The sequence below is a fragment of the Garra rufa genome, chromosome 16, assembly GCF_049309525.1.
Source record: "Garra rufa chromosome 16, GarRuf1.0, whole genome shotgun sequence".
In the NCBI taxonomy this organism is placed as follows: domain Eukaryota; kingdom Metazoa; phylum Chordata; class Actinopteri; order Cypriniformes; family Cyprinidae; genus Garra; species Garra rufa.
In genome coordinates this window covers 6,485,048-6,511,917 of record NC_133376.1, presented here as the reverse complement: position 1 = coordinate 6,511,917, position 26,870 = coordinate 6,485,048, and the positions used below count along the sequence as shown (strand labels likewise).

The 26,870-nt window shown below is 38.6% G+C and overlaps 1 protein-coding gene across 1 annotated transcript; it reads left to right on the top strand.

The window, feature by feature from the left end:
- Positions 1 to 266: 266 nt before the first annotated feature.
- Positions 267 to 26,870, top strand: tbc1d10c (TBC1 domain family, member 10C). The gene is made up of 16 exons (XM_073821207.1): positions 267 to 273; positions 428 to 733; positions 941 to 1,072; positions 2,913 to 2,977; positions 10,718 to 10,842; positions 10,935 to 11,068; positions 11,196 to 11,380; positions 13,839 to 13,951; positions 14,436 to 14,532; positions 17,120 to 17,227; positions 18,632 to 18,738; positions 18,866 to 18,980; positions 19,473 to 19,538; positions 20,279 to 20,468; positions 22,229 to 22,389; positions 23,487 to 26,870. Exons 1-16 carry the CDS (start codon positions 267 to 269, stop codon positions 26,868 to 26,870), a joined length of 5,295 nt encoding a protein of 1,764 aa, XP_073677308.1.

The window sequence follows — 26,870 nt, the reverse complement described above, 5'->3', positions numbered from 1 at the left end:
TCTTCTCGCCTATTCCTCCCTGTTCACCTTATTTCTCCCACTCTCCTTTGAATCTTATGAAACCATCGCCTTTCCTATTTTCTTCGCATTGCTGTTGCCATTGTTTCTTTAATTTATTTTTAATAATACTCTTAATTTCTGTTCTACTAATACTAACTGTAAAATCAATTTGATTATTTTTAGTAACTTCCTTTGCTATTTTATCTGCTATTTCATTTCCTTTAACGCCATAATGTTTTCAACGTCATTACTTTGCCACCAATGAGATGAGTTGTGGGAGTTACGTTATCTCGACCATAGACATAATAAATATTTATATATGTCTATGATCTCGACATTATTAATTCACCTACAACCAATGAGAAGGCATGTGGGCGGGGCGACACGTGCAGCCCCGCCCCAGATTCAGCCCCGCCTCGATCTGCAGGCTGCAGACAGGGGCTTCTCGAGCAAGGAGGTGGATGTGTGGACGGGGTCAATCCCTGTTCAACACTGACACATACCGACCACACGGCGGAGCTCCATCCTCGTCCTGACCAGACGCCTGTGGGTATCGGTGAGAGAGGCGGGCAGGAGAGGAAGGAGAAAGGGGGAGACAAGTCTAAGAAGAAGAGGCAGAAAAAGAGGAGGTTTAGGAGGTTTGCCTCTTTCTTCTGTCTGCCTCGCCCCAAATCCACCAAAGCTCAGGGTGAGCAGGTGGAGCAGATTGAGGAGGACCAGGGCAGTACTGATGGTAAATAATGAGCTCTGACCATTTACACACACAACCAACACATTATACAAATGCAAATAAATTAGTTTTTACACTACACGTAATAATTGTTTTAACAAAGTTTGAAAAATATTTCAACTGACAAAAACCATTCCCCTTAATGAAAAAATTATATGAACATGCAGAATTTGATTAAAACAAGCTTTTGGTTGATATTGCTCTCCTTAGATCAGACGTCTATACAGGACATTGTCTGTTCTGTGGACAATGATCATCAGGACACTCCTCCTAGCGCTCCTGAAATCCCCACCACCACCAATGACCAGCAAATGGAGGACGTCCCACCTCTAGATCAGAGCGGTAATCAGTCCGTCAGCAGATGAGGGTCCATCACGTCTGCTGAGACTTCTGGACTGTGACAAGATCACAGGGACGAGGGTGAGTTTACAATCATAACCCAAATAACACACACTTCTTACAATATATTTTTGATCATGTATAAAGGAAAATGTATGCTTAATATAATGCAGTAGGGCTGGTCCGAATACCATTTTTTGAGCTTCGAAGCTTCGGTAGTAATCAACATCAGGGCCGTGCAGAGACCTTTAAAGGGGCAGGTGCTCAATGTATAAAAAGGGCATCTGAAACAAGGCATTAAAGAGCCCCTAGGGTCCATCACCTCATTGTAGGCATCCAGTTACTTATGTAACAAGTAATAATGTCATTAATAAGACAAATTATGCATTATTTGAAGTTTAAATTGCGTTTCAGGACTCAAACAACAGAATCAGTAATATTTTTTTTCACTTTGTATTGTATTTATTGTATTGTATTGTACAATTTGTATTGTATTGTAAGATTGTAGACAACAGGCTTTACTGCAGAGTATAGATATAAAACAAACATATTAAGGAAGGAATTTTATTTCACTATTTAAAATATTTTAAACATCAATTTAAGGCAAATTGTGACCCTTTTTAAGAGCCGCAGAAGTAAAATGAACAGTATGAGTAGGATTTGACAATGTACGGTAGAATATTAAGGCATAAAATGGCATGATTTATAATTCAGATACAGGTTCACACAAAACAAAACAAACTATCTTATTCAATGGAATTTCAGCCTTTATACCATTAAAAGGGATAAATCGAGTTTATCATTTATTATATTTATTTAAAACATAAATATTACTATCTTATTTGTTTAGATTTTTAGAAGGCACATTAACTTCTTTCACATTTACAACTCTGTGTATGCTGCATAACAACGTAGGTCGATAATTGCAATAATTTGACCATAAAGAGCTGAAAAATGTGGAAAAGAATAAGTCATTCTCTGTCACAAGGGGGCGCTTTAAGAGCGCTGAAATATTAGGGTTTCCCTAGTAACGGCTGTATACAAACAAAGAACTTATACTGACAAGAAGTGAAAGTCAATAGAACGTTCCATTGCAACAGCGCCGCCCAGTAGCAGCACTACGCTTCCGCCATTTTGGAGTGAAAGCCACTCGGCAGTCCACTACCTCCATGCTGTCGCCAAAAAACTTATACTGACAAGAAGTGAAAGTCAATAGACCTTTTTCGAGTAGGGTCCGGCTGCGTCCTGCAAGACAGGGGCGTGTCGCGAGCAGGCGTAACTTTAGAAAAAGGCGTGTCTTTACCGTTCTGAAAGTCGATCACACCACAGCCCAGGAGATGGCGGTAGTACACATCGCTTGTGAACTGCCAATGAAAGTCAAAGAAGAAGAAGAAGATTCTGAGGTTTCAGACTGTGGCATCTTTATGCTGATGGTGAGATTTATTTTAGCTTTACGGTTAGTTCATGTCTTAATACCACCGGGAGTTGCTAGACCTAAAGCACTACTGGGGCACAGGCCCCCATTACTCATAAATTCAGTTTTTACATGTAGTTTAATGTCTTTATTTTGGGATTATCAACGAAAATTATAACTCAAATTGGAGATTTTACTGGGGCACCGCATATTTTTACCGGGGCACGTGCCCCAGTAAAAAGGGTCTAGCAACGCCCCATCATTTTATGCTCTTTGTTTTTGTGCTGTCTGCCTTTTACATTGCTCTGGATGCTCCTTTTGACTACACAATTGTAAGGAACTGTTATTTCTATTTGCTTGGGGTAGCTTTTAAAATATATATTTAAAAACATATTTACTAAAATGTTTTTCTATCTTTGTTTTGTTCAGGAGGATATGCCAGTGCTGAGGAAGTGGTGGTGTGTGATGTTGATGGAAAATTTCCCACTGGACAAGTAAGTCACACGTGGGCATTCAGATATTTAACTGTTCATGGCAGGATTCATGTTATAATGTTTGCATTTCTGATGTGGGGAAAATGAAATAACTACCTCCAAAAACCACATTATCTAGCCATGAAGAAGTGTTCGCTCACTGGACAGAGGCGTCAAGGGAATTGCTAAGCGGCCTTCGACACCCAGTATTTCGCCTGAGGAGGTGAAGACATGAGGAGACGGAGGTAAAAGTTTGTAATTTCAAGGCAGTCATAACAGAAACTCATGGCACAACAAATGAAGAACAGACTAGTCATCTGCAATTCATGTAGTGAAATGGGAACATAAAACTGTCTGAAGTAGGCCTGACACATGACAATCGCTGTTTAACTTGGGTTTGTGATTACTTTATTAGGCTGTTGGCGAAGCAAAACGGGGGAAGAATGATCCCTTCATTTTGGATGATGTCATGGTCAGTTTTCAGTCAAGAGCATCACAGTAGCATCACACTAAGATCACAAAGTATTAATGACTTTTTTTTTTTTTTTTGGTCAGATTGTCAACATGGATGTATCCGTGGTAATACCACCCTCTCTCATCTGTCATCTTGCCTTTCCTGCATCATCTATTTCTGTTATGCCAGAGCTCCCTGGATGGCTGGACACACATTACATTCACATTACCGTACATTCTCTAGTAACAAAAACAACGTGGTAGACCAGGGCAGGGGAGGTGTGTATGTGGGCTCTGCAGGTGTTTCACTGCATGCCTCCCCCCTTTCAATGCAAAGAAATCTTAGATGAGGCTTATATCAGTGCTTAGGTTGGGCAAAGGCAGTGTGCGGGTGGAGATATAGGCATGCTTTCACCCCTTCATGATACTTCTTTTAATGTAACACACTTCAGATTAAGCACATATTCTTTAACATCCATTCTAACATAGGACAAGTTTGGGGTATTGAGGGGTTCAAAACATTTCAAACCCCAGCAAAAACCAGCATGTATTTTATTTTATTTATTTATTTTTTTACCCATAGCTAATGACTTGTTTATTTTTTTGGTCAGGTTACTGACATGGAAGAACAGGAAACTTCCATAGTAAGATACTTTGGAGACACAGTTTCCTATTTAAAAGCACCAGATATGGTGGGAGCAGACCATAGTCTTTAATGTAGATGTACAGTATGAAGTATTATTGCAAAATAGACAGAAATGTCATCCATAAAAGCTGGGTGGAGGGCAGGGCAGTGGTTTCCTTTGCATGCACTGCTAATTCCCTGGAATTGCAAATCTAGTTATATTTGATCTCTTCAACAGAACATAGAAAACACGCAAGTAGCAGAACCAGTTGAAAGAAGCCAATGCCTTCAAGGGCGAAGTACAGGCCCCACGCTTCCTCACCATGGGGGCCTACGAATGTGAGGAGGCGCTGGAGGAATTCGTCTTGCATGGGAACACCTTCATTGAAGAAGAATATGCAGTCATGGCTCATGGACCCATTTGTTTTTAATTTAAAAATTGATGATGAATTTAGGTTATTTTTTATGTACATGTATCTATTGCTGGTCATGGGGTGTGTGTGTGTGTGTTTGTGTGTGTTTGTGTGTGTGTGTGTTTGTGTTTGTGTTTGTGTTTGTTTGTGTGTGTGAGCATACGTTTGTGTCCATTTTAGGACAGAAGGGGATAAAAGTTCATACGGATGTCATTAAGGACCAATTTAGGCTATTTTTTATGAACCTGTATCTATTGCTGGTCCTGGCGTGACTGCGTGCCAGTGAATAAGAGAGAGGGAAAAAGCCATATTTGTTTTGTTTGTTTGCCATATTAAAATAAATTCCTTGTTCATCATATAAAGTGTTTGAATTGTTTAAATGTTTTTTCACTGGAGCCAGTTTGAAAATAAACTGCTAATTATTAGATTTGCGCCAATTTGAAAATAAACTGTTAGTTCTTTTTTTCTCTTAAGTGTATTTTGCAACGCTGAAAAAAGAATGTCATCTGTCTGCGTCCTCGTCTAGGGGGCGTGTCTTTAGTGGGCGTGTCACGAGCTTTAGGCATGTTTACATATGGTGACGTCACGGCTATGGGGCGTGTCTTTAGGGGGCGTGTCTTGAGTTGTGGGCGTGTCTTTAGTGCTGCAGGACGCAGCCAGATACTGGCTGTGTCCAAATTCAGGGTCTACATCCTTCGGAGGACTCATTTGAAGGATGTTACGTCACAGCGCCGCGACGAAGGCTGTCCAAATTCATAGGATCCTTCAAATGCGGCCCACAAATACGGTTGTGGCTAGAGGGTATACAGCTCAGACCGGAAACTAACAATGAAATTAATTGTTCTACCTATTAGATTGTGTTTTATTAACGTCTACACCTACCCCAACCCTAAACTTAGCCCTTACTATAATACAAAAAAAGTATTATTGTTGTACAGTGTGACAAAAATAACGTTAGACTGATGTGCGCATGCCCAGTAGCCATAGCTGTATCCCTTCTAGACTTTACCCACAAATACGTCCTCCTTTTCCCCGAATTTGAAGGATGGGTCTGGTGGATCCTTTCCCGTCCTACCTATCCTACAATTCCTTTCGGCAGAGCGCTTCCAGAATTTTCAAATAATGGCGGACGAAGCAAGCGGTAGTAATGATGGAAGTTTTAAAAAAACTGGCGTTTCAAAAAAAATTTTTTTACAGCGGTTGTCTAGTTAGGCCTTTGGTTTTAGCGTTAAGCGCTTTTTTTTTTTACATTTGTATGTATATATGTTAAAAAACATCACTTTCGTAAACTAGATTCTTTCTAACTGCCTGTGTGAATATCCCCTTACACACAGCTAATTTCTTGATAGTGATTGAAGATGTTTTTAACGCTTTTAGGGATGAAAGAGTAGTTATTTTGTTTTGTGCAGTACAGATAACCTTACTTCTTGCTTAGCGCTGTCACGGTTGCTAGGCGACAGGATATAAGCAACGGGGAAGGGAGGGAACTGAAAGAAGTGTAGGCTGTCCAAATTCACTGACACCTACTTCCAGGTTTTGCGGTCTTCGGAGGACCCCTCCTCCTTCAACCTGGTAGGAAGTATCCTAAGGAGGATGCAGACCCTGAATTTGGACACAGCCACTGTTGCCTTTTTCACAGAAACCGGAAATACGCAATCGCAGGGTATGCAGACTTCCTGTGTAATGTCAACACAGCAGAAAGCCGGGTAATTTAAAATTAAAATGGAGAGAGTCTACACAACTTCCCTCGCTGGTTTGTCAAAGATAACTTTTGCAGACCCCATAAGAGTCGTGTAGGAAAATTCCGTCAGAGGAACAAATTGGATAAAGGATATACGTTTTTCCACTAAGAGTTTATCCGCGTTTATACACGCTTAACGTACGTAAAAAATGACCAGAAAACCCCAAATTTCTGTCATACCTTACTTGGAACAAACACTAACTACTATCAAAAGAACGAGCCCTTATTCCACAGACAAAGTGCATAATATCACGTTAAGCGTTTTCTCCCCATATTATAAGGAAACAGCTTGGTTTATTAACTTACTATAACAGCGACCAGGGAAGACCAAACTTCTGTTAAATTTCACTTAAAATAAACACTTGCTGCTCTCAAAAGAACGAGCTCTCATTCAGCATATAAAGTGATCGCGCCCCATAGAAGTCTATTATACAAAAAAAAAAAAAAAAAAAAGCTTAACGTGGCTTAAAATTTTACTTATAATAAACACTTTCTGCTGTCAAAATAATTAGCTCTTATTGAGCATATAAAGTGAATAATATAAAGTGAATAATATCACGCTTTTCTCCCTATAGAACTCCATTAAGGAAAAAGCTTAACATTGTTTGTTATAATGGACTTCTATGGGGCGCGCACTTTATATGCTGAATAAGAGCTCGTTCTTTTGACAGCAGCAAGTATTTATTATAAGTCAAATTTAACATACGTTTGGTTTTCCCTGGTCGCTGTTGAGGTACGTAAACCACGTTAAGCTGTTTCCTTATAATGGGCTTCTATGGGGGAGAAAACGCTTAACGTGATATTATTCACTTTATATGAGGAATAAGGGCTCGTTCTTTTGATAGTAGTTAATGTTTGTTCCACGTAAGGTCTGACAGAAACTTGCGGTTTCCTGGTCGTTTTTTACATACATTAAGCCACGTTAAGCGTTTTTCACGTTGTTTAACTGGTTACCGGCATACCGGGGCGGAAATGGGTTTACACAGCAATTACGTATTTCCGGCGCAAAATACGGAAGTTGTGAGAAAGGTCTATAGAATGTTCCATTGCAACAGCGCCGCCCAGTAGCAGCCCTACACTTCCGCCATTTTGGAGTGAAAGCCACTCGGCAGTCCACTACCTCAATGCTGTCGCTATGGCAAATATCAGCTGCTTAAAGTGGCGGCTGGTCCATAGGCCCCCTATGGGCGCCGCCCCCCCTCAAGTTAGCCAAGGAAGAAGACTATTAACATGTTAAAAATAAGTTTAATACATATTGCAAAATAATTACGAAATTGCATTTTTTTTACATACTATTCGACTGGTAGTTATGTTAGCACCTGTTAAAAATAAAAAAAATCTAAACTGTTTTTCGTTTGTTTGTGTATGCGGGACGCCGGCCAAATTTTGAAACGCATGTGACTTGAGGCTGAGCTCTGATTGGCTTGTTTCAGATTGTCCTCGGGGCGCAGAGTACGGCGCCCCAGACCCTCCCACTTTAGATCTTAGCCAATCAATCTTGTTTTTATATATTTTGTCCTCATGTGATTGGACCGTTCTCGACTGTCAAATATGTGCAATATCTTTTCCGAGATGAAAGTAAATTTGATTTTATCTTTCACAAGCCGTTCAAATGAAGAAAAAAATAAATAAAATAAACTTACGAATCATGGAGCTTGGATAGAGTTTGCTTGCTAGATGCGATGTAAGTCATGCCTTTTATTGTTTTCATTGTTTGTTATTTCAAAGTCCTGTCACCGAAGCGTTGTGGGCAACTACACAGAAAGTAACGTTAACTAAAACAATGCAGTTTAACTCAATCGTCGGGGTACAAGTAAGGGTTTATGTAGATGTCTTTTTTCAAGTAAATTGTGAGTGTTTATGTTAGTATTATTATAAGCACAATATTAAAATAGATATATATAATATAGTGTTCCTTCTTTAATTGGACATACAAATATATTGTCAATAGCATTATAATTACTTATTATATTGGACTATATATAACTATGAAAATTAATTTATATGCAATGTTTTATTACAAATCAATTTATTTTCTCTGTCTTTGAGATTTAACCTGTGGCTCCCTCGTGTGGATAACATTAGTATTATGGCCTTTATCTCTGAATCACATTAATATAAATGGCTTATATTTTTTGGGATGATTACAAATGTTTAATAATTACTTTACTGATAATAAAACCTGTATTAACAGTGTGATTCATTTTGTGTGCGCCCCCCTAAAATTTTTTTGCACCAGCCGCCAGCGTTTAAAAAAAAAAAGTACTTTAAAGCTAAAATACATAACCTGAATCATGACAACATTTTTAAATATATATAATTTTTTTTACTCCTTTCCGTTTATTTCTTAAGAATTTTTGTATTATATTAGGCTAGTTCTGTTAATTATTAAAACATAACTCGTTTGTTATTAAAAGGATTTTTGTATGTTTTGTACGTACCCTAACCTTTGTTATTAATGCAATTAAAAAATATGACAACACAAAATAACGTATATTATGAAAAACAGACTTTGTCTTGCATTTATTTTTCGCAAAATCTTTGCTCTAGCATTATAAACGCTGAACTAATACCAACATATATAATTAAATTAAGGACATGCATCAAAAAATTGGGAATGGTAGACAATAAATATACGACAGGAATATAACAGCTTAACAGTTAACTGTTTTTGCATTATTATATTATATTAATGTCCGTTAAAGCATGACTAAAAACTCCAAAATTATTTAATTATTTAGTTATGAAAGACACAGCAATACATCATGTTCTGTAAGATCATCGATATTTGTAGTGTGATCCATGGGTTTAACACGTACAATATAATGTATAAATACAATATATATTTCAGACCTATAATAGTAAATAATAATAGTAATAGTAAATGCATTAAGTTGCATAAAATAAAAATACAGCAGGCTGCCTCAAATGTAATGGTTGGATTCCACAATTGATATCATAAAACATATATAATAATACAATACAACTTTTACTGTAGTAGTCATAACATTTAGTGATGACTTAAATTGAGAAATTGTCTATTGCATTTCTGAACTGGCTGTGAAAATTTTGGGTGTGTAAGGCTACGTTTACATTAATCCGGATACATTTGAAAATGGAGTTTTCATTTTAAAACGCTCTCCGTCCACACTAGCGTTTTCCAAAAGTTTCTCATCCACACTGAAACGTAGGAAAACATCAAATTCGCCCTACTGCGCATGCGTAAAGCCTCAAATTATACAGATGTAATAAGTTTTCACACAATTCTTCTGGCGGGATAATTTACGGAAATATCTCATCATCCGCTGACACGTCAATATCGCGCTCATTCATATTTTATCTGAAAAGCAGTTGTCGGCATGTTTTGCAGGACAGCAACTGTGAGTCAATTTTCTGTCATCATTTTAGGACTTTAATTTGAAGAGTGTACAAGGTAAATCTCTTTAGCAGCAGTGTGACAGTGAATAGCACAGACGCAATTACTGGTGTAAACATAGACATCTATTGATACAAAATGCGTCACATGACTATAAATATGCGTCATCGTTTTCAAAACTCCGTTTTAAAGGCGTTTTAAAATTTATCCACTTTGACCGGAGTTTTTAGAAATAATCGTTTTCTGTGATAAAAACGGGGTTTTCGTGTAAATGAGAGGCCAAACCGCAGGGAAATATCTGCGTCTTCCCTTCATGTAAACGGGGCCTTAAGATTTGATGAATTCTGATCCGTAAAATAAATCTAACATTGTAGAGTGACTTTTTGCACTTTTTAAGGTCACACACTACCTCCCCGCAGACAGTGTGTTCTTTTATTTCCACTTTGACTTCTATTTCGTTGTCATTCTGTCTGCTTCTGTGCTGTTGTCCAGTTGGAATTTTCACTCCAAAATGGCGGCCGCGCTACCGAGGCGCCACTTAGTGGCTGTTACCAAAACAGCAACAGAGTTTCGCCTCTTGGTATTCTATACTCTTTGATACAAATCAGCATTAACGCTGTTTATCAGGCAATAAATGAAAATGACAACGACATGTTTCTGAGGACAGTCGGTTCTCTTCAGATACATTCATATAAAGACATCAGTGCCGCGTTTTGACTTTGAACCCTACAGCATGCATATTTATTCAATGACATCATTGCCTTTTGAAGTTTAATCCAGCCCTATCGCGATTCTCGTCTTTCCGTCACCAAATGTACGACCTCCTAAATGATAATTAAGTATTTTCTTATACTATTTAGCATATTTCAAACTTTTTATGGCCTTAAATTTGATACAACAAAATTGAAGAGTTTTTAGGACCTGCAGGTGCCCTCTGACAGAAGGGCACTTTGGGCATCTGAGCAAAAGGGGCGTACCTCAGCCTTGTAAGTAGACTGTGCTCTCTCTGTCATCTCTCATTTACTGTTTGCAATTTATAACATTCTAGACTCAGGGAACACTGAGATATTTAAATAGACAAACAGACTGAGCTAAATCTTTATTTGAGAAACCACTTCCATCTGATCATCGTAAAAATCGGTCTTTCTTCTAGCCTGACCATCCCAGTCCAGTTCCTGCAGAGGTGGTTCTGACAGTGATGGTCAACCAAGGCCCCCACTGTCGCCACATCATTGAGTTACTGGACTGGCGGGACAAAGCCGACCAGGCTCCACAGAGGTTCCTCACATGATACTCCTAGGTGACCCATTTCACACCTTCGCTGGTCCCTAAGGTCCCTCACACTGCCGATCTAAAGGTTCTTGCCACAGGCAGCCGGGTCCCAAAGATCCTATCAGGGCCGCTTCAGAAATCAATGTGAATGCCACCCTAAACACTGCTGCTCCAGGACCTGCTGAGGTCAGTGAGGTCAGAGTCTTAGGCACCACAGATGTCACTCGACAGGGTACCTTTTCAGAGCCACCCTGGTCCCAGATCTGAAGGTTCCTGCTGCTGCAACTCCAGAGCTCTGTGTCATGGCAGCTCCAGTTGCAAAATTTCTCAGAGGTTTCTGACACAGTCGGGTCACACAGACGCCCGCCATGTCGACCACAAAGGTTCCCCTATTGATGGGAAAGAACACAAAGAAGTTCCAGTCAAGGCCGCCCTAATATTTGTGGTCGTAGCCTCAGCCAGAGCTGGTGTCCAAGGCTGCTTTAGTCCCAGAGCTCCTCTCTCAACCTCCCTGGTCCCAGAGGTTCCTGCTAAAGCCGCTCTGGTCTGAGAGCATTTTGTCCCAGATGCATCAGAGGATCTTTTCACGACACCAGTTTCCTGTCACTGCTGTGATTTCTCTGTAAAGATATTACACCTGTTAAAAACATTGTGATTGCAAATACACAAAAATGTTGTTTTAACAGAAAAACATGATAATCTGGAAATATTATTGGTTAGGTTAAGCCTATCTTTTTACTAATTTATATTTATCACTTTGAATGTTAGTTTGAATCAGGTATTTATTGTTAACGTTATACATGCTTAATTTTGAAGTGACAGAACGAGTTCACTTTTACTAATTATTTTCTATAGTTTACAGATTTTAAATGTGTTTTACTACAATATTGGTAGTTAAAACCTGTTTGTGTATCCTAAAAAAAAATTAATAAAAATAAAAATAATAATAATTACACAGTGGTGATTTGGAGCAACTTTGTGTCTTAGTAGGCCCATATGCCTGGCAAACTCCAACACCTTATAATGTTTAGTAGTATGTTTCTGATTGGTCAATACATTTTCCAGCTGTGCTAAATTGCAGATCATAATGTTTGAACATATCATTGACTTAATTTAAAGAGGTCAAAAGTTTACATACACCTTGCAGAAACGGCAAAGGTTAATTATTTTACCAAAATAAGAGGGATCATACAAACGCATGTTATTTTCTATTTAGTACTGACCTGAATAAGATATTTCACATAAAATATGTTTACATATAGGCCACAAGAAAAAATAATAGTTGAATTGATAAAAAATGACCCTGTTCTTAATACTGTGTTGTTACCTGAATGATCCACAGCTGTGTGTGTTTGTTTAGTGATAGTTGTTCATGAGTGCCTTGTTTGTCCTGAACAGTTAAACTGCCTGCTGTTCTTCAGAAAAGTCTCTCAGGTCCCACAAATTCTTTGGTTTTTCAGCATTTTTGTGTATTTGAACCCTTTCCAACAATGACTGTATGATTTTGAGATCCATCGTTTCACACTGAGGACAACTGAGGAACTCATATGCAACTATTACAGAAGGTTCAAACACTCACTGATGCTCCAGAAGGAAAAATTATGCATTAAGATCCGGGGGTGAAAACTTTTGAATGAACTTGTACATTTTTCTTATTTTGCCTTAATATCATATTTTTCTCATTTAGTGCTGCCTTTTAGAAGCTACAAAAGGTACTTACATGTTTCCCAGAAGATAAATAAGTTTAATTGATCTTCAAATCTTAATGCATAATTTTTCTTCTGGAGCATCAGTGAGTGTTTGAACCTTCTGTAATAGTTGCATATGAGTCGCTCAGTTGTCCTCAGTGTGAAAATATGGATCTCAAAATCATACAGTCATTGTTGGAAAGAGCTCAAATACACAAAAATGCTGAAAATCCAAAGAATTTGTGGGACCTGAAAGATTTTTCTGAAGAACAGCCGTCAGTTTAACTGTTTAAACAAGGGACTCATAAACAACTATCACTAAACAACAACAACAACAACAACAACAACAAATAACAGCTGTGAATAATTCAGGTAAAAACACAGTATTAAGAATCAAGTTTATGTAAAGTAAATTTTTAATCAGGGTCATTTTCATAAATTCAACTAATATTTTCTCTTGTGCACATGTTGCCATTTTCATAATGTAACATTTTGTATGATCCCTCTTATTTTGGTAAAATAATTAACATTTTGCAGATTCTGCAAAGTGTATGAAAACATTTGACCTCAACTTTTTTAAAAGGTGTGTCCATATTTACCACCATTCAGGGCAAAATTCACACATTTTAATGAGGAAGTTTTATATGAAACACTTCCTTTTTGAGTTGTATGGTGCAACTCAGGTATTTTTGAAATAATAGTATAATATGAACCATTTGGAATATATTTCAAAACAAAGCCAATGACAAATTCTCACATCCCTCACATTTACTCCAGTCCTGCAGAGTGACAAATAAAGTACAAATTTCAATCTGGTCTCTCAATTAATAATAAATGACGTTACCTGATACATGTCATCTTCGCAGGGCACTAGTGTAACTGCACTTTCAGTTCCTTATAATGGTTAAAGAAATCACTGGGCTATTTGATTTTCATAGTAAAGGAAGATGGCAAAACACGCACACACACACACACACACACACATGCACAACCACACACTAGCTGACTTTACAGCGGAAGTCTTTGTCTCAGTTGTCTTCCCTCCCAGTAGAGGACAACGGCACCTTTGAGTTGGGCAGAAGCGTGAAGGTAACTTACTCTATTGACCTTTATCAAAAAATAGTGTTTTAGTAAATAGTGTTTACTTCCAAATCAATACATATTACAGGTTAAACATCAGTACATACTACAGTGCCATGTATATTGTGTTATGCAACTGAATTTGCTTTTAAAATGGCGATTGACATAGAAATACATTCGATATTAAACATGACATCCTGTTAATGAATGCATTTCTCTCTCATACACACGTAGATGTCTGTTAATCCAGACCATAGCAAGGATGAGGAGGAGACTCATGGGCCGGAGGTTACAGTTGTGGAGACGAACCGCTTTGGCTTCATTCTAGGCAATGGAGAAACTGACAGGTCAGTGTTGATGTCAGTGTCTATTCATAACATCTCAGAGTTTGGGTGGCACCTGATTTAAGTGTTTGTAACTAGTTGAGCACAGTGCGTGTGATTAAATATATAAATATCTGTGCTCAAATCATTTTTGTAAAACACTTCTTATCCATTATTAACAGTTTTGATCATTCGATTATAAGTTACCGTTACCTTCCGCACCTCTTACTCTCATTTTCTCCTTCTCAACATCCTGTCATGTTGCCATGGTGATTTCTAGCCTGTCAGAGTGTGGTTTCCTGTTTTCTGTGTGTTTGCCTTCTTATGACACTCATGCTTTGCTCTGGTACGGGGACGCGCTTTAGCGAGAGCGAGTTAGGAAGCAGGGTAAAGGTGTGTTATTTTCTGCTTCAGTGGAAAGTATGGCTCAAAGTGACTGTACAGTGAATGAACAGTGAAAAATGCCACTGTATTGTGAGTGTAGTTACTGATTTTGTGTTGTTGACAGTGATGGCCCATGTCCTGAGTTAGTGAGACATCGAGAGTCCAAGTGGCTCAGCCTCATGTCTCAGTGGGAGCAGGTGATGGAGAAAAAGAGCAACAAGGTGTGTCTGTCTTGCTGTTGTATACTTGTGTGCAAATCTACATCTGGCACATCGTGGGCCACATTGTTGCACTATATTGTCAAAAGTATTGGAACACCCCCTTCTAATGAACAGGTTTGACTACTTTAGTAATTTCTATGAGTACAAAGCATATAATGATATTCTAGGGAACTGTGTGCTTCTAATTTTATAGCAACAGTTTGGACAGGACCCTTTTCTATTCTAACATGGCAATGCCTCTGTGTATAAGGCAAGGTTAAAAAAGAAATGATTGATTCAGTCAGTGAGGAACAACTTGACTGGTCTGCAGAAAGCAAAGTCATAATCTCATCTGAACACCTCTGGTGTGACTTTAAATGCAGACCTTGAGCCAAAAACTCATCACCAAACACCAATGATTTGTACATGCGCTATGGACACGAGTACTGGGACACCCCCTTCTTTAGAACAGAAAAAGGCACTTCCAAAACTGTGGAACAAAGATGAAAACATGATTCATGTATTTAAAAATTGTATTTCCATCTCTGTTGCAACCGTTTTGGAAGTGTCTGAAATGACTGTACTCATATGTACAAACCTTTGGTGTTTGGTGATGAGTTTTTGGCTCAAGGTCTGCATTTAAAGTCACACCAGAGGTGTTTAGCTGAGATTAGGACTTAGCTTTATCAAGACCAGTCAAGTTCTTCCACACTGACTGAATTAATCATTTCCTTATTTAACTCTGGCTTATACACAGATGCATTGTCAGAATAGAAAAGTGTCCTGTCCAAACTGTTGCTATAAAATTAAAAGTGCACAATTCCCTAGAATTTCATTATATGCTTAAACATTAAGATTTGTACTCCTAGAAATGACTAAAGTAGTCAAACCTGTTCATTAGAGGGGGGTGTCCCAATACTTTTGGCAATATAGTGTATCAATGGACCAGAATATAATTCAGACATTTGTTGTTATTTTTTTTATTCAGACATGGCAATGTCTAAGAACTATGATAGAAAATATCATAAAAACATACGAAATGCACATTTATCTGATGGGAGAGATGTATAGTTCACAATGGAAAACATGGATATCTATCTTAGGCCAATTCTAAAATTGTTGTGGCAACCTTTCTTCAAAAATTTTCAAATTAAGAACACTTTTTTTAGTCGTGCAAAAATAAAATTAGAAATTTTGTGCCAACCCCTTGTTGAAAAACAAGTACACTTTCGCATAATAAAAAAAGAGTACTTACTTACTTACTCATTACTCCAGTCACACGATCCTTCAGAAATCATTCTAATATTTAAATTGCTGCTCAAAAACATTTATTTTTATTATTATGTTGAAAACTGCTGAGTAGAATTTTTTCAGGCTTCTTTGATGAAAAGAAAGTTCAGAAGAACAGCATTTACCTGAAATAGAAATCTTTTGTAACATTATAAATGACTTTATCATCACTTTTGATCAATTTAAAGCATCCTTGCTAAATAAAAGTATTCATTTTTTATTACCCCCCCCCACCCTCCAAAAAAAAGTTTTTTATATAAAAATAAAAATATATATATTTTGACTCCAAGATTTTGAATGGAATAGTGTATAATGTTACAAAAGCTTTTTATTTCAGATAAATGCTGATCTTTGCATATTTCTATTCATCAAAGAATCCTGAAAAAATGTACTCAACTGTTTTAAATATTGATAATAATAAAAAATGTTTCTTGAGCAGCAATTCAGCATATTAGAATGATTTCTGAAGGATCATGTGACTCTGAAGACAAGTAATGATGCTGAAAATATTGATCACAGGAATAACAGGAATAAATTACATTTTAAAATATATTCAAATAGAAAACAGTTATTTTAAATAGTAAAAATATTTCAAAAAATGTTACTGTTTTTGCTGTACTTTAGATCAAATAAGTGCATGCTTGGTGAGCAGAAGAGACTTATTTTTGATACTTAGTTATAAGATTTAAAGTAAGCTGCAAGTGCACATTCAGTACAGTTAAGCACACTTCATTTCATAAGGGACAGAGAAAGGAAAGAATAATAACTTTTAAACAAATTTCAAATTGATAAATCAGTAATTAGTTAATGAACTAGCAATGTGCACATTGCCCAGATGTTTCACCAGCTGTCATTCTCTCAAGCTGACCATAAATAAGAAGTCTCCTGTTTGAATTAGATATGATGACATACCAAACAAAACATATCAAACTAGTTTTCAAAATAAATGCATTTAGCTAAATATGATCTTGATTGATTCTTTATGCCTTGATTTGTCTGTTGATTGTTGTGTGAGACCTCAAATATCACTGTCAGTTGGCCTACATATGATACAGGATGTTGAATGTCAAATATTGCAAACATTGCAAATTCCTCTGTATGTACCTTGACCAATCATTTCAAAAAGATTTGGGATCATTATTATATTTAATGCTATTATATGTGATTACTAAAAGTGTTTTTTTTAAACCTTTTTTGGAAGTGCTTACATTTCCAAAAATCTGAATGAATTCTGGAGTCAATGTCAGTCAAAACAGCTTTCACAGCATGAGTCTTACAATGGCTGACTGCATGGCTCAGCTCTCTTCCTTTGTCTCAGGTCAAAGGTCAGTGTCAGAAGGGCATCCCAGCATCCCTTAGGGCAAAGGGCTGGCCGTTACTCTGTGGAGCTAAGAATAGAAAAGAAAAAAATAGCGAACTCTACAAAGTAAGTGATTGGTCATATTTCTCTCATGTTTTTTTATACTGTTACAGATGAAGTCAAAAGTTTATGCACACCTTGTAGAATCTGCAAAATGTTTGATTATTTTACCAAAACAAGAGGGCATTTTTGTTTATTTGAGCCCTTTGCAAATTATTTTGAGATCCATCTTTTATGACTCTGAGCGACTCATATGCAACTATTACAAAATGTTCAAATGCTCACTGATGCTCCAGAAGGAAAAATGGTGCATTAAACTTTTTGAATTCCTTCTGGGAAACATTTAATATCTTCTGTAGCTTCTGAAGGGCAGTACTAAATAAAATATATATATATATATATATATATATATATATTTAAGCAATAAGCTACGAGAGGCCGTGCTGTATCATGAATAAATCACGGCTGAAGGGCGTTAAGGCACGACGCGAAGCGGAGTGCCTGCAACCCCTTCAGCCGTGATTTATTCATGATACAGCACGGCCTCAAGTACCTTATTGCTTTTATAAAACGGTTACCACACAATAAAAATATTAAAATCAAAAATATATATTAATTTATATATATTAAGTTGTACGTTTTCATAAAGTAAAATCATTAACTGCCTTCCGCTGTAAAAAGTAGTCCCTAACTGCTGCAGCTGTGTTTATGTTGCTAAGGGTGGTTGCTAAGGGGGTTCAATGATACACAAAACCGTTGAGTGAAGCGGTCATAGCAGTGCCGTATCATGAATACGACACAGCTGCTGACCAATCAGAATTGAGGAATGGAACTAACCGTTTTATAAATATATATATATTTGGGCAAAATGAGAAAAATGTACACATCTTCATTCTGTTCAAAAGTTTTCACCCCCCGCTCTTAATTCATTGTGTTTCCTACTGGAGCATCAGTAAGTGTTTGAACCTTCTGTAATAGTTTCATATGAGTCCCTCAGTTGTCCTCAGTGTGAAAAGATGGATCCCAAAATCATACAGTCATTGTTGGAAAAGTTTCAAATACACAAAAATGCTAAAACACCAAAGAATTTGTTGGACTTGAAGGACTTTTCTGAAGAACAGCAGGCAGTTTAACTGTTCAGGACAAACTAGAGACACATGAACACCTTTCACAAAAAAACAAAGAAAAAAACAGCTGTGGATCATTCAGGTAATAAAGTATTACGAATCAAGGGTGTGTAAACTTTTGAACAGGGTCAATTTAATAAATTCAGCTATTGTGGACTGTATGTAAATGTCTTTTATGTGAAATATCTTATTCAGGTCAGTACTAAATGATCAATGACATGTATTTTGTATGATCCCTCTTATTTTAGTAAAATAATTAACATTTTGCAGATTCTGCAAGGTGTATGTAAACTTTTGACCTCAACTGTATATAAGGCCTGTGTTTCCTCTGTGACTCGTTTAGCGTCTAGCTGAAGCTCCAGATCATCAGGGATGGACGGATATCATCAAAAGAGACACAGACAGACAATTTCCCTTCCATGAGATGTTCCAGTCCAAAGACGGTCATGGGTACTGTACTGCCTTTTCCTGCTCTCCCCTAATGCAATGTGATCTGTAGCATTATAATTCACAACATTAGTCCTAATGTCTCTTGTCTCATTCGGGGTCTGCTTGTGTCTGGTCTCTGTATGAGCAGTCAGAAGGACTTGCTGGAGGTCCTGAAGGCGTACACACAGCATCGTCCAGACGAGGGCTACTGTCAAGCGCAAGGTCCAGTTGCTGCTGTCCTTCTGATGAACATGCCTGCTGAGGTACAGTAAATAACACAGAGCTATAACACAATAATATGTGAAACTTGACACATTCATAATGTGGATTACTGTTTAACTAAGTTTAAAAAAAACCTCTACTCTAACTTTTACTGACAAAGGCTGCATTTATCTGATCAAATGTACAGTAATATTGTAATATATTATGATTATTTTTTTTAAAACCATGTTTTTTTTCTTTGAATATATTGTAAAATGCAATTTATTCCTGTGAATTTTCAGCATCATTACTCCAGTCTTCAGTGTTATGTGATATCATTCTAATATGCTGATTTGCTGCTCAAGAAACAGTTATTATTATCAATGTTGAACACAGTTTTGCTGTTTAATATTTTTGTGGAAGCTTGTGGATTCTTTGATGAATAGAATGTTAAAAAGAACAGATTTTATTTGAAATAGGAACCTTCTTCATAGGCTACTGCAGAAAGTTGCATGCTTGATGCTTAACAGGCCTAATTGTTTGCTTTGTTTTAGGAGGCGTTCTGGTGTCTGGTGCAGATTAGTGAGCTCTACCTCCCTGGATACTACAGCCCTCTGCTGGTAGGGCATCTTTACAGTAACCATTAAATTTCACTTCCAGAACAAAAATTTACAGATCATGTACTCACCCCCTTGTCATCCAAGATGTTCATGTCTTTCTTTCTTCAGTCGTAAAGAAATTATGTTTTTTGAGGAAAACATTTCAGGATTTTTCTCCATATAGTGGACTTCCATGGTGCCCTGAGTTTGAACTTCCAAAATGCAGTTTAAATGCGGCTTCAAACGATCCCAAATGCGGTTGTAAACGATCCCAGCTGAGGAAGAAGGGGCTTATCTAGCAAAACGATCAGTTTTTTTTTTTTTTTTTTTACAATTTATATACTTTTAACCTTAAATGCTCATCTTTTCTTGCTCCGCTTGAACACTGGAGTAAGAGTAAGACAAGATGAGCATTTGATGTTAAAAGTATATAAATTTTCATTAAAAAAAATATATTGTTTTGCTAGAGAAGATGCTTCTTCCTTGGCTGGGATCGTTTAGAGCCCTATGAAGCTGCATTTAAACTACATTTTGGAAGTTCAAACTCGTGGGCACCATAGAAGTCCACTATATGGACAGAAATCCTGAAATGTTTTCCTCAAAAAACACAATTTTTGTATGACTGAAGAAAGAAAAACATCTTGGATGACAAGGGGGTGAGTACATCTGTAAATCTTGTTCTGGAAGTGAACTTCATCTTTAAAACAGCTGTTAAACGTGTAAGAAATTATAAATAGGTTTTTATTTTTCTTTCTCTTCAGGAAGGTGTTTTATTCGATGCTGCTGTTCTCTCAAGCATTTTGAAAAAACTGTGTCCAGCCGCACACAAACACCTACAGAATCAGGGGGTGGAGCCTCTCATGTTTGCCACTGATTGGCTGATGTGTCTGTACAGCCGTCACCTGCCCTTCGACACTTTGCTCAGAGTCTGGGATCTCTTCTTCTGCTATGGTGTGTTTTCAACTACAGTGGGGAAAATAGTTATTTGATCCCCTGCTGATTTTTTATGTTTGCCCAATGACAAAGAAATGATCAGTATATAATTTTAATAGTAGGTTTATTTGAACAGTGAGAGACAGAATAACAACAAAAAATCCAGAAAAAAAGCATTTCCAAAAAGTTATAAATTGATTTACATTTTAATGAGTGAAAGAAGTATTTGATCCCCTATCATTCAGCAAAATTTCTGGCTCTTAAAGGGAGTGCTCCTAATCTCAACTTGTTACCTGTACAAAATACAAGCAATCAATCAATCAGTCAGATTCCAAACTCTCCACCATGGCCAACACCAAAGAGCTGTCCAAGGATGTCAGGGACAAGACTGTAGACCTACAAAAGGCTGGAATGGGCTACATCAGCAAGCAGCTTGGTGAGAAGGTGACAACAGTTGGTGCGATTACTCGCAAATAGAAAAAACACAAAATAACTGTCAATCTCCCTCGGTCTGGGGCGCAATGCAAGATCTCACCTCGTAGAGTTTCAATGATCATGAGAACGATGAGGAATCAGCCCTGAACTACACGGGAGGATCTTGTCAATGATCTCAAGGCAGCTGGGACCATAGTCACCAAGAAAACTATTGGTAACACACTACGCCGTGAAGAACTGAAATCCTGCAGCACCCGCAAGGTCCTCATGCTCAAGAAAGCACATGTACAGGCCCGTCTGAAGTTTGCCAATGAACAAAATGATTCAGAGGAGAACTGGGTTAAAGTGTTGTGGTCAGATGAGACCAAAATCAAGCTCTTTGGCATCAACTCAACTCGTCGTATTTGGAGGAGGAGGAATGCTGCCTATGACCCCAAGAACACCATCCACACGTCAGGGAAACATTATGCTTTGGGAGTGTTTTTCTGCTAAGGGGACAGGACAACTGCACCGCATCAATGGGACAATGAGCCATCAAATCTTGGGTGAGAACCTCCTTCCCTCAGCCAGGGCATTGAAAATGGGTCATGGATGGGTAATTCATGACAATGACCCAAAACACACGGCCAAGGCAACAAAGGAGTGGCTCAAGAAGAATTACATGAAGGTCCTGGAGTGGCCTAGCCAGTCTTCAGACCTTAATCCCATAGGAAATCTGTGGAGGAAGCTGAAGGTTCGAATTGCCAAACATCAGCTTTGAAACCTTAATGACTTGGAGAGGATCTGCAAAGATGAATGGGCAAAATCCCTCCTGAGATGTGTGCAAACCTGGTGGCCAACTACAAGAAACGTCTGACCTCTGTGATTGCCAACAGGGGTTTTGCCACCACGTACTAAGCCATGTTTTGTGATTTCAAATACTTATTTCACTCATTGAAATACAAATCAATTTATAACTTTTGAAATGCGTTCACACTGGTTTGTAGTGCTAAGAGTTTTACCGTTTACTGCACGTTGTTATTCTTCTCGTTACTTCCCCATAGCGAATAATGAACCAGAATTCTCACCTATAGGCTTAATTCTGCACTGAAGAAAAAGGTGGATATATAAAATCAAAGCAGGGTGTCAGCACAGCACAACCTGCACTATACAGAATAAAAAGTTTTCTAGGCCAGTAGTTATACTGGATTTCATAATTTAAAACACATTTGTCAAAAGCATCATCCATTTTTTTTTTGTATTTTGTTTTTTGGAAAAATACTTAGTGCACCTTTAATACACTTATTGCCATGTTGAGCTGTTGTTGAAGTCCACGCATTGACCACAGCTTGTTTGTGTTGCAGGTGTGCGCGTTTTGTTTCAGGTCGCAGTGGTGCTGGTCCGCCGATGTCTGGGAGAAGGACGGCTGCGAAAGGAGTGTGATGGACAGATGGAAACGCTGGAGAGACTGCGAGGTGTTAAACAGTGTGTCCAACATGAGCAGACAGATGCCTTTATCCATGAGGTAATATTAATGATTTTTTAACTCAACTGAATTTGGGCCTGTTTACATCATATTTAATCCTGTGAACTGGGGTTACTCACAATTTGCTGCTTTTACACATCAATGCGCGGTCACACTTACTCAATAGGAATTCTCATGTTTGGGGAATTTGTGTGACGGTGATAAATTCTGAAATAGGTTGTAGTTCAAACATATTTGCCACATTGAACAACATAAAGCCGCTTAGAAGTGACTTCTGTGTGAGCTGTGCTTCATACTACCATTAACACTAGACCTTTTTCCCCCACATTTAATTTTGCTGATGTGACTATGCAAAAATGTTCACTTTGAACATTTGCGTTGCTGTGAACATACCTAAGGAATAGTTAACCTAAAAATTAAAGTTACCCCATGATTTACTCCCCCTCAAGCCATCCTAGATGTATATGACTTTGTTCTTTCATATGAATACAATCTGGAGTTATATAAAAAAAAACTGTCCTGGCTCTTCCAAGCTTTATAATGGCAGAGAATGGCTGTTGAGATTCAGTAGTCCAATAGAAGTCCAATAAAATGCATCCATCTATCATAAAAAGTACTTCACATGACTCAGGGTTTAGTAAAGGCCTCTTAAAGTGAACTGATGCGTTTGTGTAAGAAAAGAGTAGCATTTCAGCAGATGACGTAGGCATAGCATAAGCTTCAGTGAGAAGTGACAAACACGGAAGCGCAGAGGAAAGAGCAAAACAAAACACCGGTCACGAATTAGAAGTACAAAACAAGAAAAATGTTAGGGCATTTTGATATAAGCCAAGAGGAGACTGGTTTTCCTTTGCTGTAAACAAAACTTGGTTGGGGATGTTGGGGTCCATAACCTGACGTTATATACTTTATTGGACTTCTATTGGACTATTGAAACTCTACAGTGATTCACTGCCCTTATAAAGCTTTGAAGAGGCAGGACATTTTTGAATATAACTTAGATTGTATTCCTCTGAAAGAAGAAAGTCATACACACCCTAGGATGGCTAAATCATGGGGTAATTTAAATTTTTGGGTGAACCATTCCTTTAAGTCCTAATAGATTTTCTTACTCAAAACCACTGTTACACCCTCAGGTATGTTCGGTGTCCCTGTCCCTGGCGGACCTGCAAAAACAAACCGAGAAAGAGCTGGAGAAATGGAAAAAAGACAAACCAAACTCAACCTTTGACCCACGAGAGCGCTGTCACGGACACCGGATGGTTTGGGAGAGAGCGCAAGATAAACCAAAAGAACAAGAAAAGAAAGAGCGTCCGAAGGGGAGCCTGACTCTTCCTCTCATGCGCTCACATTCTTCTCTTTCTCCTTCGGTTCTGCGCAAGAAATGGAGGAAGAGGAGCAGTAAGACTGACACAGAGGAGTGGGATGGAGGGGGAAGAAAATTCTCAAGAAGTTTGATGGAGGAGAGTGACGATGAGGAGGTGAGGAGGAGAAGTGTGTGCGGTATCGTTGGGGAGCAAAGGGCCAAACGGGACAGGCTAGCAGACGAGTTCTGCGCACACAAAGATCACAACGCACATCCAAACATCTCAGTGGTGGTGTCCTCCAGTATGGAATGTGATGTTTTTGAGAAAGAACCTACAGAAACATCTTTGAACCAACGGAAGGATAATTCTGAAACAACACGACGTGATGAGGAAGAAAGAACCGCTGGTGTGGTTGTGTGTGTGGTTGAGGAGAGCATACAGACACATCATCATATACAGCAGCACACAAATCAAGATGCACAGAGTACAGAAATGCAAGGACTGAACCAGGTTGAACAAAACAAAGAAAAAGACAGAGAAAAAGATGAACGGAGTACAGATGCACCAATAAAACCAAATGAACAGAATACAGACAAACAGACGTGTCGAGATGAACAGACAGTGGAGACTGAGAGAACGTTAGAGTCGTGTGAAGGAAGCACACTTGCTGAAACATCACAGGAAGATGACATACAGACTGACTCCAGTAAACAGGAAGAGGAAATAAAACCAGATAACAACATCCAGGAAGAAGCAGAAACAGAAGAAGATAGGTTGCCAAACACCATAAGAACTGGAGAAAATGAGAAAAATATTCCAGAGATACAGATAAATGTTGTCCAAGAGGAAGAGAGGTCTCAAACATCTCATAATCAACATGAAAAACATGAACATTCAGAAAGTCAGACAGATTTGTTTGTAAGCATAGCTGTAGAGAAAAATGAGGAGAAAGGAATTCAGCAAAAGTTTGATGTTCTCCCTGAGGAGACCACAGACCCACAGATATCAGACTCTTTAAAAAGACTGGAGGATGACAAACAAGATAAAAGCTTAGACGAGAATGATAGTTACTCTCATAGAGGTGGTAAAGAGACATTACAACCACCTGAAATAGTGCTAACATTACCCTCTTTAAAAACTGAACAAGAAAGTGAAACTGAGCATCTGCATGGACCAGCAAATCCCGATGAGGAATTCCAATCAGGCAACCAAAAGCACAAAGACATGGATGCTACTGTTACTTCTAGAGAGTTGGAGCACTGTCCAATAGATTCCACTGCAGTAGGATCTGGCAACCCAGAGCAGTGTAAAGTGGATTCTGCTGATGACACCATCATCCTTGAACCTCAGGAGGTAGTACTGACACAGTCTGTTGAGACATGTATCAAAGAAATCAGCCAGATCACTCCCAAAAATAGTGAAGTAGATCAATCATCTGAATCTGAAAATACAGTATGTTGTGAGGTCAGTGCTACTGATGAATCAAACAATCTCACAGAAAGTTTTAAGGATGATGCTTGTAGATCTGTCCATCTAGAAAGCAATGAAATGCATGCTGCTCCTGGATCAGAAAACCTTGAATGCAACACAATAGATATTACTGCTGAATCAGGCAAATTAGAAAGCAGTGGTGTTGATATTGCTCCTGAATCTGGCAACCCAGAGAGCAGCAAAATGCCTGTTACAAGTGAATCTGGCAACCCTGAATGCAGCATCACAGATGTTACCTCTGAAACTGAAAAACCAGTAAGCAGTGGCATGTATATTGCTGTTGACAACCCAGAATGTAATGATTTGCAAGTTACAACTGGATCTGGCAACGAAGAAAGCGACACAGTGGATATTACTGTCGGATCTGGAAATTCGGAGAGCAATACAGTTGGTAACCCAAAATGTAATGACATGCAAGTTACAACTGTATCTGGCAACGCAGAGAACAATATAGTGGATTCTACTGATGGATCTTGCAACCCAGATCACAAAGAAGTGCATGTCACAACTGCATCAGATAATTCAGAGACCACCAGCGAGCATGTGATCAGTGGATCTGGCAACCCAGAATGCAACAATGTGCCTTCTACAAGTGAATCTGGCAAGCCTGAGAACAATATAGCGGATTCTGCGGTTGGATCTGGCAACCCGGCTCACAAAGAAGTGCATGTCACAACTGAATTAGACAACTTAGAGACCAACAGAGAGAATGTGACCACTGGATCTGGCAACCCAGAATGCAACGAAGTGCCTTCTACAAGTGAACCTGGCAAGCCTGAAAACAATATAGCAGATTCTGCTGTTGGATCTGGCAACCCGGATCACAAAGAAGTGCATGTCACAACTGTTTCAGACAACTCAGAGAACACCAGAGAACATGTGGCCAGTGGATCTGGCAACCCAGAATGCAACAAAGTGCCTTCTACAAGTGAACCTGGCAAGCCTGAGAACAATATAACGGATTATGCTGCTGGATCTGGCAACCCAGATTACAAAGGTAATGTCACAACCGGATCTGACAACTCAGAGAACGTAAGAGAGCTTGTGACTGCTGGATCAGGTAACCCAGAGTGTAAAAAAGAGGATTGTGCTGCTGGATCTGGCAACCCTCATAACAGTGAATGTGCAATACCAGGAAACAGTCAGGAGTTAGAATCTTCAAAATCGTCAAAATCCTCAAACCCAAACGTCCCACCAGCTCACCTCCGCGTGCGCCGGAGTTCCAGCGCACGGGTTTCGTATCCCACAATCCTCTCTGAGGACACTTTCAAAGAGCCACAGCAGCAAGAAAACACACATTCAGAACAGACATCCACACTGACACAAGATACACAAGCTCAACCCAACTCGCCGACAAAGTCGGGCGCTCCAAAACGTCTGGGTCTGTTTCGGCGTCTCCGTGGGGAAACCAATAAAACCCCCGTCCCCAAAATCCTCATCCAAGACTTTAGCGAGAAAGAAGACAGGCTGACTTCGAAAGAGAGGAGGAGGAGGAAGAGAGAGAAAGAGCGAAAAGAAAAAGAAGAGAAAGACAGAAAGAAACGAGAGAAGGAATTAGAAAAGGACAAAGAAAAAGAAAGGAAAAAGCCTCAGACAAGAGGAAAGAGCTTTCAGGTGCTCAACAGGAAGGGTGTTGACAATGCCATGCCCCCCGAGAATAGTGACTCTCAGAAAACTCACACCAGGAGAAACTCTGCTCCTTTTTCTGATGGTTATTTTTAA

Excerpts from the sequence above, each read along its gene's own strand:
- tbc1d10c (XM_073821207.1), top strand. Across the intron at positions 11,069-11,195 it reads CACAGATGTCACTCGACAGG|ACGCCCGCCATGTCGACCAC; the intron begins GTACCTTTTCAG and ends CGGGTCACACAG. Across the intron at positions 14,533-17,119 it reads TGGAGAAAAAGAGCAACAAG|GTCAAAGGTCAGTGTCAGAA; the intron begins GTGTGTCTGTCT and ends CCTTTGTCTCAG.